Genomic DNA, 13,555 nt, shown 5'->3' on the forward strand with positions numbered 1-13,555 from the left:
TGTAGTAGTTTTCTAAATTTAGTAGACGATGACAGTTGTGTTAAAATATGTGAGAATTTTTCTGATGTGGCTAAAGATATCCTGGGGTTTGAGATCTTTCCCTCTGCACAATTCAGTTTCAGTTTCTTTTTTTCTTTTTAGAATATATTTTGTCAGGTTTCTAACTGAATTATGCTTCTTGTCAAAGCTTCTGAAAGACATTTTTGGTTAAAACCCATTTTTTTTCTGTTACCTTAATGGGCTTAAGATAAGGTCTAGAATTTGATTAGCACATAATTGTTCCTAAAGCCCGAGGTGCATAATTTATCTATAATTACTATGTTAAAAATGTCACAAGTTTATGCTGTCATTTAAATCTTGGAAAGCTGAGAAGGCTATATGTATTTAAACAGATGAACCTACCAAACTCCTGGATATATGAGGGGCCACCATTTTCAGCCTGTGTTTCTCTGCCTTGACTAGGAATGTAAACACAGCATGAGATGTTGCCTACTGGAGCATTTTAATTTTTTCACAGAACTATAACCAGTATTATTTTTATCAAAATGATTCATTAGTTGTGGTACGTTTCCTTTAATTGCCTTCTTAGGTTATTTTGATTTTGAGACTGGGTATTTCTATGTAATTCACATTGGTCTGGACCTAGCTATAGAATAAGTTTGAGGCCAGTCCTGGACACATCAGACCCTGTCAAGCACACAAAAACGTGTATTTGTTTGTCGATACACTTAATATTTTATGACATAAAAGCAGTTCTCAACATGTAGGTTATGACCTCTTCAGAGGGGGGACTGAATGACCCTTCCACAGGGGTCAGCTAAGACTATCAGAAAACACAGAGAAATACCTTACTATTCATAACACCAAAATTAAAGTTATGGAGTAACAAGGAAAATAATTTTATGGTTGGGGGTCGCCACAGCCTGAGAAGTTTGAGAACCACTGCAGGCAGAGTTTGCTTTACACAATTCAAAGTCATTGTGTGTTTCATTTACTTCTAAGGAGATGTACGTTAATCTATGCTAAGGATTTTCAACAATACTATGGGAAGTAGGACAGTGATTGAATACTTCACCACTTAGAGACCGAAGACAGAGCTCAGTGGTAGGCTGTTTACTTAGTATGTGCAGGTCCCTGATTCAATCCCAGGTACTCCACAAAGTGAAGAATGTCGATATTCAGACTTGCATTGGCTCTGTTTCTACCTGCTACTATGTTCAAGTGGGAGATCTGAAATCTCAGGTTTTGTGAATACCCTCCTTTTATTATCTTACCTCTTTTGTTAAATGTCTGAAAATGGGGGAAACAGTGCGTACCAGCAGGGACAGGAAAATGGAGAGATAGGGCTTTCCTGGGATACTGAAAGAGATGAAGCTGGATTCTTATTAAGATTGGTCCTGTTTAATGAATGTATGAGCACAGTGTTGAGACCAAGCTTTATCTCAGAAAATTTCCATTTTCTCATGGTTTCAAATGACCCATTGCATACAGGTTTTTTTTTATCTAATAAATGAACAAGAATTCTGTGATAAATTCAGAAGTAATAGAACAGTAATTGACTTGTTGGAGGATTCCTTTGTATGTGTATTTAATTTTAATAATTATAAATTTTATATACAGCATAAAAACATAGAAAAACATACCTTTCTCTCTACATATGACATAAGAATTTCAAGAGAAAATAAAATTTTTGTTTTGTTCCATTGTATTTTGTTTTGTTTTGTTTGAGACAACTTTTCACTTTTTATCTCTGGCTAATCTGGAACTCTGTATGTAGACCAGTCTGGCTTTGAACTCACAGACATCTACTAGCTTCTGCCCCTCACGAGTTGGGACAGAAAGTTGTGTCTGGAAAGGATGCCATTCTTTGTGCAACTGAGATGATATTTTGGGCAATATGGTGGTTTTCTTGCAGTTGACACTGAAGTCGAAAAGCCTTGTCTTTTCTTACTGGTTAATTAGAAAGCAATTTGGAGGTACCCCAAGAGGCTTTAAAAAATAGCTTCTCAGATAATGTTTTTGCGAGCTCCTCTGAGGATACTGCGGTTCTTGTTTGATTTAAAATATTACTTAACGCGGATGGGTGTTTTGCCTGCATGCATATACAGACACTACCTGGATACCTAGTGCTCACAAAGGCCAGATGGGCACTGGATCCCGGACACTGAGTTACACATGGTTGTGAGCTGCCGTAGAGATGCTGGGAATTGACCCAGGCCTCTGCATAATCAGTAAATGCTCTTAACCTCGGAGCCAACTCTCTAGCCCTCTATGCGTCATTTGTAAGGGTCTCCTGTGTGACAGACTTTCAAAAACAGATTGCCAGACGTTTCAGTTATTGATTGCCTCTTACTGTGGGTCTTTTTGTTGTCTTGCCCTGAAGTCATCATTCATCACCAGACACCTGTGACAAGCCTCTTCTGAGCATCCGTCAACTCTCTCGGGTCGAAGAGCTGATCTCTTGGCACTCAGAATGGGTATCATATGCTTGCTAGTAATACTCATGTGGTCATTGCTATCTCTAAAGTGCTTTAAATTAGAATTATGGTGTACTGCTATAAAGTGTTCACAAATTCTGACACACACACACACACACACACACACACACACACACACACACACACCCCACAGAAGACAGCAGACATCCATTCTACTATTCTGACATCTTTTTTCTTACCATTGGGAATAATTTACCAGTATACCCACACAATTTAGTAACATTGTTGCAGACTTGATGCCCTCCATTGGCCTCTGGTGTGTGTGTGTGTGTGTGTGTGTTTACAGTAAGCATGCACCTGTGTGTACATGCATGTGCATGTGTGTGCATGTGTACTTTTCCCAGTACTGTTTAATGTGCTCATCTTTAGTTATCCAAAAGCATCCTCTGTAAGGATGGAGACAAGGTTTTGTTTCGTTTATATACAGTAGGCTCACACTATCGTTTACTCATTTCATTATGAATGCATTTGGAAAGTATTTGGCAACTCAGGGAATACCATGAAAAATTAGGGTTTGACTTAACAGAACACAGGTTTAGTAGAAGAAGACATATGATAGATGTGTAAATTATACAATGCCTGTGAAAAGTGAAAATATTAAAAACATGAGCAGAGATTCAAGGTCGGGAGAAACATTAGCTCTGGGCTGCAGAGATATGCATTGGCATACACGCTTATCTTTCTGTGCATTCGGGTTTGTATAAATATGTTTAATTATCATTATGCTGTTGCTAACAGAAAAAGAGATATGACAAATGTGGGGGAAATACTGAATAGATGTTAAGAGATACTATATATAACAGTGATGATAAATTACCTTCTGACCGTTTGAACCAAGCAAAACTTTCTAATTTAGATAGTGATGAGATGAATTAGTCTTTATGATTAATTTTTTAACTGGATGTGGTAGCATACACCTTTAATCTCAGCTCTTAAAACGCAGAGTGGGGCAAGTTGATCTCTATGAATTTGAGGTTAGTCTGGCCCTCAGTGAATTTTAGACCAGCCAGAGTTACAAAATGAGACCCTGTTTTATATAGATATAGATAAAGATATGTAGATTGAGATAGACATAATCACGTGTGACAGAATAGACAATACAGAAGAGCCAGCCATATCCTCAGGCTCAGACCAACAAATCTTTTATTTATTAGAAGCTGCACTCTGTTTCTCTTGCGAGGGATGTTCAAGTATCAAGTAGGTTTTGTTCTGAATGACCGATCTGTGCTCTTGCACCATAGAGACCCTCTATGGTGAGTGGTTCATGCACAGATTCCTAAGTGTCGTGAGTTTCCTGCAGTTGAAGAAAACATGTATCTTGGAGGTATATAATAACTTGCAGAATTTTCAAAAATTTAAAAATTGCTATTAGTATATATTAATCCTAAATAATAAATGCATTCTTTATTATATCATATATAGATAGCAAAAGTATTTTAGGTGTTTGCAGAGAAAACTTTTTTATTTTCATTTTTAAAATAGTTTAAAACTTACATTATTGTGTGTATTTGTTTTGTGTCTGTGCATGCACGAAAGTTGGAGAACATACTGTAGGGGTGTGTTTGTGTGTATGTGTGTTTATATTCTTTTTTTTACAGAAATAAACATGAGAATTACATTGTGCTAAATACTCATTATTATAAACCTGAGAAATATGTAGATGCATGTAAGGGTAAGAACCATCATTGGCTATCTGGCCAACTGTACTCATCCCCTTGATGCTACTCGGATATCTCACTGCTGCTGCCTATTGTTACTTTTTATTTTTTTAAGGCAGGGTCTCACTCTGTAGTCCCACCCCATAGCCCTGGAGCTTACTATATAACTGAGACTCACACTGAACTTGGGGCAGTCCTCCTCCGTCAGCCTGCCAAGTTCTGAGATTACAGGCATGAGCCACGACTCTTGGGTCATATCACCTCTTAATGTTCATATCCATGCATGGCCCTCATAGAAAAGATCAGAAAGAGATGTTACCTATTTAGATACTCCTATAGGTTTTAAAAATCATCACATTGGGAAACATTGAATTTGTTCTGATTTTGGTAGGTTCTGACTCTGCTTACTAGAGTCTACTTCTGCAACCAAGCTACCTCTTTCTACACTGAATGATAATTCCAGATAAAAGTATCCCATGGTTATGCCCCTACTGAAATGCTATTAAAAAAATAAAACCTCCAGACTTCAGCATGACAAGCTAATTGAGGCCAAGTGATGGCCTCATCTCCCACATACACACCACCTCTCATCTTTTGAGGTTGAAGGGCATCCCCTTAACTCTGGAAGGCAGCAGTTTAATGGTGCTCGTGATTAACTCCATTAATCATGTTAACTTCCAGCCTTCGGAGAGATAATCCCATGCCCAGTAGAAGCCTGCTCTCGTCTTATGACCGCTGCTGTGATGAAACACTCACACCTAAAGTAGTTAAGGAAGGAAGGAAGGGCTTATGTTAGCAACAGAGCACATCCTCTAAGCAAAGCAGTGATGGCAGAGACTTAAGGCTGGAACCTAAAGGCCATGCCTGCTTGGTGTTGTCACAGCGTCACCTTTAACCAGGAACTCACAGCCAAGGAAGGGAAACAGAGGCTACGGGGGAGTGCTGCTTGATGGCTCTCGGCGGGATCATGTTCAATTAGTTCCCAACTTTGCCTGGGATCACTTCCACAAATAAATAAATAAAAATAAATAAATAAATAAATAAATAAATACATCAATAAACAATCAAGCCAGTTTCCCACAGACAAATCTGATCTAGGCAATTTCTCTCAAATGTCTTTAGGCTATGTTAAGTCAACTGTAAGAACTAATTAAAGCAAAGCCTGATTCTTTTCTAGACATTTTAAGACCATCCTCACCTATAGAATAGTAAGGCAAATAATAACCAAAGCTACATTATTCCAGAAATAAGGGAATGGAGTTAAAATTAATAGGGAGAGGAAGGAGGCAGAATCAGTTCTGCTCAAACCCGTCCTCTGTGAAGCCTCTCAGACCACCCTGCTCCCAACAACGAACGAGAGCTTATACTAGGAAAACTCCCCTGCTTCCAGTCTCAAGTTCACTCACTTGAGTATAAGTCCTGGATCCATAATGAGACCTCACTGGAATTTAATGAAAGATTTTTGCCGTATTTGGACATCGGTTTTTCTATCTGTAAAACTGGGACGTTGATGGTTCTCCTCCTGGCTTGTGAGGAGGAAATGTGAACTTGCATGCAAAGGTTCTTAGCGTACATTTAAACATGGAGCAAATACATAATGCGACTTAGTTTTATGATTGCTGACGTCATCTCCTAACATTATGTATCATGTATTACCCGGTCTCATTTATTACAGTGAAGTATATCTTCTCTACGTTGTTGTTATTGTCTGGGTGACAGAAAGTTGACATGACAATAGTAAAGAACAAGGCCGGAAGACAGGAAGTGGCAATGTCTTGAAAGGAGACCACACCACTTCTGATCCAGACGGATGCAGTACTTTGTCAGGAGGAAGAACTGAGATTAGTGGTACCAGATCTAAGAAAAGCCCAGCCTTTTCATAGCACGTGAGACATGCTTAACTGTGTGTGTTAGGAATCAATTCAGATGATTTTCTGCTTTAAGATATTATTTCATTTTGGAGTCAGAATCCTGCAATGTAGCCCAGGCTGGACTCACTCTCCTGAACAGATTCAGGAAAAGAAAACCACAAATCACTTCCCAAGAAACAAGACACTGAGAGATCACTGGAAATGTAAGCTATAAGACAGAATACCATCATCAAGAATTCTGTTCTCATGCATTTAAAGAATAAAGGCAAAGTACTAATAGCAGTCTTTATAAAATGAGCTGCTAAGACAGGAAGAGACACAACCCTGACAGGAAGGATGCTGTACTGCACATTCCAAGCTAGCTGGCCCTGGAGCTTCTGGCCAATTCTCTCATTTCTACCCCCCTTATTTCTACTACGTTTCACTGTAGTAGGGTACAGATTACTGATGTTTCTCACTGCTTCCAGTATTTGTTTTTAAACTAGGGATTTTTTTCTCCTGAACTGTTTGTTTCTCTATCAGTGATTAGATCCCCTTTTAATGGCTGGTAAGACAGCAGTGCAAATTAGTTTTTGTTTAGTTAAACATGAATAGTAATGTTTACAGAATCAATTCAAGAGTAAGGCTTAGAAATGTAGTGGAATGTATAATATAAATGCTAACATATGGCATTTGGTAATGATGGGTACCATTAGGACCATATAGAGGATTGTGAAGGAGTAATGCATATAGTTGCATTATTATATATGTGTATGATATTTAGTTTTAGCATATTTATGTGTATTTGTATATAGATAGGTGCATGTGAGCATTTGAGCATAGGTGACGTCAGATGCTGGATTCGGTTAAAGGATGAAGTTAAAGGTGGCTCTCAGCTATGTGGTGTAGGTGCTAGGAACGGAACTTGGCCTTCTGTAAGAGCAGTATGGTCTCTTAGCCTTTCAGCCATCACACATCCCTAATGGAAGATTGTTAAACACATTGTAATTCTTTGCTGCAATGATGAGTTCTCTGGGATTGTCTATCACAGTAGAAGGCTTGTTAACACATTTATGGTATAGATCGATAGAGAGATAGATAGATAGATAGAGATAGATAGATAGATAGATAGATAGATAGGTAGGTAGGTAGATAGATAGATCATATTCATGTTGAAATTTAATATTAAATTTCATAATATACTACACAAATATTATTTGTACATATCTCACATATGATAAAAATATGAAAATGGGAATAGTTGAGATTTCAGTAATGTTAAGAGATTCATTAAATTCTCTTATATTTTTGGTTGCGAGCCTAGCCTTTAACAGCTCTCCAACCCCATTAAATTCTCAACTGGATTTTGTGAGAGTTAAAAATGTCTGAGGTTTCTCAGTACCTTCTCCTCTTAGAGAGCCATCTGCTGGAGGATTGCTTCATATCCTTAAAAGAAATTTAAGTTCTTTGGCTTTTGAGTTTCACATTCAATTTCATGCTCAATTTGAGAAAAATATGGCTGTAAAAGTAGTATCATTCCTAGGGCTGTACTTATTCTCACGTGTGTAAAGCCTTTTAGTAATAGTGCTATTAGTTAAATTAGTTAAAACAATTTAATCCCATTTATGAATGGTGCCGTCTGTGCGTGCATGCGTATGCATATGACATGTACAAGTGCCAGTGCATCTATGCCATGGTGGGTTTCAGGGATGAAACTGGATCTTCAGGTTCCTGTGGCAAGTGATTTACTCACCACAGAGCCGTCTTTCTGGCCCCTTGTTCTTGATCTTCAGGGTTCTCAGATGCTAGCAAACATTTCCCATTCCTCAAAAGGACATGGCAGAAACGAATACCGCTCAGTTCAGGGAGTTGCCTTCTCCGCAGTAGCCTTCTATTCTTTCATATGCGTTAGTTTATTTGCCTTAGATCCTGCTTTAAATTTAAAGGAGGAAGGGAAAGGTCAGTGAAAAGAGAACTCTACCTTATAAAAAACTTCATAAATAGGCCAAAGGTGAGGATACCTATAAAAATGAATGCTTTAAGAAGGCAGAAGGAACAGGTGAGGAGCTGCCCAGAGTCAGGTAAGCAAGACATCCTAGGGACAAGGGTTCCTGTTCTGGTACTTTCCCCCAGGATGGGATGGCATATCTGCAAGGGTTCTTCATCCCTGTGGTGTGTTAGTGACTGCCTGGGGCTGCTCACTATGTGACAGTCTTTTGGATATGAAAAAAATGTCTATATTAGAGATTGTGGGTCAGCCTTCGGTGAGGTCTGCCTATGAGAATATCAGTGAAATTTGTAGATGTCTAGTCCTGAGCAAAAGGAAAGCTTGATTTTTGGTGACCACGGATGGAAGGTATATTTGTAATTAATAAGAAAAACAACACCTAACCTCGAGGGACAATTCTGGGTTTGAACAAACTCCTCTTAAGCTCCGCTTAGATAGTATATGAGGATTCAAAGTTCTTATTAAACGAACAGCCAGTAAGAAAATCAGAGCCTGCAAATTTCTTCTTTGTTCAGCTAACAACGCGAGTTTGTGGGATAAGACTGGCAAGGCTTTTTAGTTCCTCAGAGGCTTAATCCCTCAGAAGAACAAAGGATCCTGTGGGTTATGAAGCCGCTGTTAAGTTCTATCAGACAGAGGCCAGACAGATAAAATTGGCTTAAAGGGGGTACCGTCTAGACACATTTTTCCTCTCTCCTGGCCATGTGTAACAAGACATTTCTTTGTTTCAAATCTAAACATATAACTTAAGGTCACCAAGCATTTTTCAGCCTTCTGGCATTGATATCTGACACAACTGCTTAATGTTTTAGTGTTCTCTTCCTTCCTTCTGTCCTTCCTTCCGTCCTTCCTTCTTGCTTTTCTTTCTTTCTTCTTTATTTATTATATCTGTCTTTCTTCCTGTTCCTCTCTATGTCTCTCACTCTTTGTCTCTGTCTCTGTATGGCTCTGTCTCTCTCTCTCTCCTTGTCTCTCTCTCTGTCTCTCTCTCTCTCTCTCTCTCTCTCTCTCTCTCTCTCTCTCTCTCTCTCTCTCTCAAGGTTTCATATAGCAGCCCATGTTAGCTTCCAATTCACTATGTAGGTAAGGAAGACCTTGACCTTCTGAAACTCCTGTCTTCATCTCAAGGGCTGGTATTAAAAGCATGTGCTACATGTAGGTTTATGTGGTGGTGGAGATCAAACTGAGAACTGGACCTGTGCTAGGTAAGCACTGTGTCAACGGAGGTGCATCCCAGTCCTAAGAGTTTCACTGTTAACCGTTTTAGTTCATCTCAGTCACAGCAAACTAAAAGGAGCAAGGACCTAGTTTCCATTGCTGTCAGTTGATAATTTCCACATTTGGCCCTTCCTGGACTGTCAGCCTTTGCATGTGAATGTCACTGGCATGGCCATCATACAATGTGTTTCAAATATATTTAATTTTGTGTACAATCTTTGCATTCCCACTGGTGATGAGGGAATCTTCTTCCTTCCTTCTTGTGTCCCACATGGTAATAATCACCAAGGGTCTACCTACAAATTGTATCACTGGATCTAGGCAGATCTACATCATACCTACTTTCAGGTACCATTACTCACCTGAGTTCTAAGAGTATCCTCATGGGCTTCCTTCCCTGGGTGCTCAGTTGAGGTCATTGCCTACCTTGTAGCCTGAGTCATTTGAAAAGTGGTAAGTCTGATAGGCTCTATCTACTCCCTCTCCTCATTTAATATATTCTTCCTGCATCCTCATCCTATGCCCGGTGACCTCCTTGCTAGTCTCTGAACACAGCCTGTGCACACCTGCCTTAAGGCTCTTGGTGTCACTGGTCTCTCTTCTGGTGATGACCTTCCAGTAAGTATCAACTCAGTTACACATAGAATTTCTATTTATTTTTTTTTACACTCCAGAATTTATTCCCCTCCCAGTCCACCCCCTCCGGGATGGTTATGCATCCCATACCTTCCCCGCTCCCCTGACCCTGCACTTGCCCTCCCTGGTCTCCACAATGATGTTGCCCACCCACCTACCCACCCCGCCAGACCTCTAAACTTAAGGGCCTCCAGTCTCTTGAGGATTAGGTCCATCTTCTCTGACTGAACCCAGACCCAGGAGTTCTCTGCTGTATAACTGTTGGAGGCCTCATCTCAGCTGGTGTATGCTGCTGCCTGTTTGGTGATCCAGTGTCTAAGAGATCTCAGGGGACCAGGTTTATTGAGAGTGCTGCTCCTCCTATGGGGTTGCCCTCCTCCTTAGCTTCCTCCAACTTTTCCCTAATTCAACCAGAGGGGTCATAAGCCTCTGTTCTTTGGTTGGCTGCAAACATCTGCATCTGACTCTTTCAGCCGCTAGTTGGGTCTTTTGGAGAGCAGTCACGGTAGGTCCCTTTTTGTGAACACCCCATAGCTTCAGTAATGGTGCCAGGTCTTGGGGTTTCCCTTTGAGCTGGAACCCACTTTGGGCCTGTTCGTACATAATCCTTATGCTATAAGGAAAGCTTTCCTCAGTCTCACCATCTGAAGTAACAGCGTCCAAGTCTGTTGTGTGTTTTCTTGAGGGGAAAATTGGTTCCTTGGACCCACAAACCATATCTCTGTTGCCTGGAACAGTATCCATTAAATGTCCATTCTGTTGTGTATTCTGAATGATGACATGCACTAAAGCCTACAGAATTCAGACTGATATAGGACCAAAGGATGACAAATTGTAGATCCTGAGCTCATTGCCCTGCCTATGCTAAGCATGTGCTCTCCTACTGAGCTGCATACCAGTGAAGAATTGATATGTGTTACAAGTAATAAGTGTTACAAGAAAATGTCACAGTGATAAAAGAGAGAAGAATGTATATGGTTGTCTGTAAACAGGAACGGCTCCAATGAAAGGCTGTGATTGGCTTTAGTTCTCTATTCTCTTGTCTTCTCTGCCTTCTGAATAGAGTTCCTTGCCACAGTGACTGTTGACTTACAAGAAAGCCTTAGATGCATTCTGCCATCATTCAGCTGCTTTGTGGGCTTAGTCACGGTGAAGAGTGGACATGAATATTCCTGGGAAATTAAAGTCAATTGGATTTGCACTCTTAGGTCCCTCAGCCAACACCACCTTAAGTACCAAGGAGGCTCAGTTGTAAAAATTAACTCCTAACAATGATAATGATGTCTTATCACAGGTGGTGGACATCCTTGATAAATCTGCCATTTTGTAACTCTCTTTAGCACTGAATTAGAGTGTTAGTGCAATTATTTCTAGGTTTTTGGGTTACTCTTCCACAGGGAGAGTGCAATCCAAATTTATCTGCCTCTCATGTAACATTGCTGAATTCTAGACACTGATGTAGAGGATGGAAAGAGAAGTATATCAAATCATGAATTTTCTTCTTTAATATTATAGAAGAGGTGGAAATATTTTTATGTTCTTTAACACGTCAGAGTAATTCCTAACAGATAAACATTGCAAACCTTTAGAAAACAGAAATTTTTACTAGACTTGAAAATATAAAGTAGTTTACAAAAATTCATTGTTCCTATCTTAGTTTACCTTCTACTACTGACCAAGAGCAACTTGAGGAGACTGAGACCATTCCATGGTTTAGCTCAAGATGTCAAAGTAAAAACTTAAGGCAGGAACCTGGAGAAAGGAACTCAAAGCAGAGGGCATGGAGGAGTGCTGCCTACTGTCTTGCTCCTTATAGCTTGCTCATTCTACTTTCCGTACAACTCGATATCACTTCCCCAGGGATGGCACAGACACATGGGGGAGCACCCCAACACCAACCATGAATCAAGAAAGTAACCCCACAGACCTGCCTACAGGCCAATCTTACTGAAGCATCTTCTCAACTGAGGTTCATTTTTCTCTGATGAGTCTAGATTATGTCATGCTGACAAAACAAACAAACAACAATTCCTAACCTCTAATTCCTAATGAGCATGAGGGTTATCATATATAACTGTAGTATTGAAAGTTTTAAACATGGTATATAGAAACACATAATCTCATAAAACTTGGATTGCCCAATGTTCACTTTAACAAGTGGTTTTAAAAGACAAACATGACTACTTCATAATATATGAATCTCTTCAAAAGATTAATATGTTTGAGAATATGTTCATTGCATGTCTTCAAGTTTTCCTTTGAATTGTTTTCTAGAGGTAGAAGATGAGGAGGATGAAGAAGATGAAGAGGAAGAGGAAGAAGAGGAAGATGAGGAAGATGAAGAGGACGAGGAAGATAAAGAGGCAGACTCCTTGTATAAGGACTTCAATAGTGACACCGAACCACCAGGGTATACTCTGCCTGGCATCACATCCCAGGAACCTGACATAGGGCCAGGAAGCATAGACCTACTAGAGGTAGCCACCTACCAGGTGCCAGAGACCATCGAGTGGGAACAACAGAATCAAGGTCTGGGTAAGAACCATTTGAATTACCACTCCTTTGCCTAAGACTTCAGTTTTCTTTCACTGACATCTGTCATACAGAAGCACAATCTGCCTGTGGGTATGGGTGCCAATTTGTGTCTAAATTATCAGTTATTTCCTCAAAATTTTCACATCTGTGGTTTTACATTGCCAACTCCAATCCTCTACTTCCTATTACCAGTCTGGTTACTTAATGTTTTTGGAAGGATCGCCAAAGACTAGCACTTGCATCCCAAGTTATAGCTCAAGCAAAAGAAATTAACTGACAAGCTGTACTAGGCAGGCATCTATTCCTGGCTTGTGGTCAAGGAAATGAACTCTCCTCACTCAGGAAGTGGATTTGTCATGTGCAGGTAAGGATAAACATCTGAAAGAACTTTGGAGCTTAGGAGAAGGTGGAGAAGCTTCAAATCAATGTTGCAATGATTATCAGAGTTGTGTTCTAATCATGTCCATGAATACAAATTGATTATTGGAGTCCAATTTAAGAAATCACTTTTAGTTATTTACAGGTTATTACATATACAAACTTTATTCAGTTAAGTGTATAATTCAATGAAGTAGGTTTTCAATTTTTTGAAAAACTTTTACAAGGTCTCTGTGGGTAGCTCAGGCTGTGCTCAGACTCATGGTTCTTCTGCCTCTGCTTTCCCTGGCATTACATATGTGTGCAACTACACCCTGCCAATTCAATGGGTTTGCAAGTTGCCACCGATGCTGTTCCTCTGTAGTCAACATACAGAATATGCCCATCATCCAACTGATGTTCTTTGTCCCAAGTAACCACTGATCTACTTTTAAATTTATATATTTTCTTTATTTTATTTTTATTGTAGTGTGTGTGTGTGTGTGTGTGTGTGTGTGTGTGTGTGTCAAGTATGTGCACATGCCCACCACAGAAGCTAGAAATCATTGTATCCCTTAGAACTGGAGCTATAGACAGTTAACAGCTATCCTATGAGGGTTCTGGGGACTGAAATCCAGTCTTTTGAAAATAGAGCAAGTTCTCTTAATTTTGAGCTATGTTTCAGTTCCATTTAATTACATTTTATTTTGTTTTTGTATGTGGAAAAGTGGGTGTACCTATGTCATGACTCCTTTGTGGGTGTCAGAGGATAATTCTTGGCTTAGGTTTTCTCCT

General features: G+C 39.6%; 1 protein-coding gene across 1 annotated transcript in view; it reads left to right on the forward strand.

The window, feature by feature from the left end:
- The window catches only part of LOC116913509 (armadillo-like helical domain-containing protein 4), a 101,640-nt gene that overhangs the window by 20,253 nt on the left and 67,832 nt on the right, over positions 1-13,555 (forward strand). The window contains exon 5 of the mRNA XM_032917713.1: positions 12,143-12,403. Coding sequence (XP_032773604.1) covers positions 12,143-12,403 — 261 coding nt within the window. The remainder of the gene's footprint in view (positions 1-12,142; positions 12,404-13,555) is intronic.

Source organism: Rattus rattus, chromosome 12 (assembly GCF_011064425.1).
Source record: "Rattus rattus isolate New Zealand chromosome 12, Rrattus_CSIRO_v1, whole genome shotgun sequence".
Lineage (NCBI taxonomy): Eukaryota > Metazoa > Chordata > Mammalia > Rodentia > Muridae > Rattus > Rattus rattus.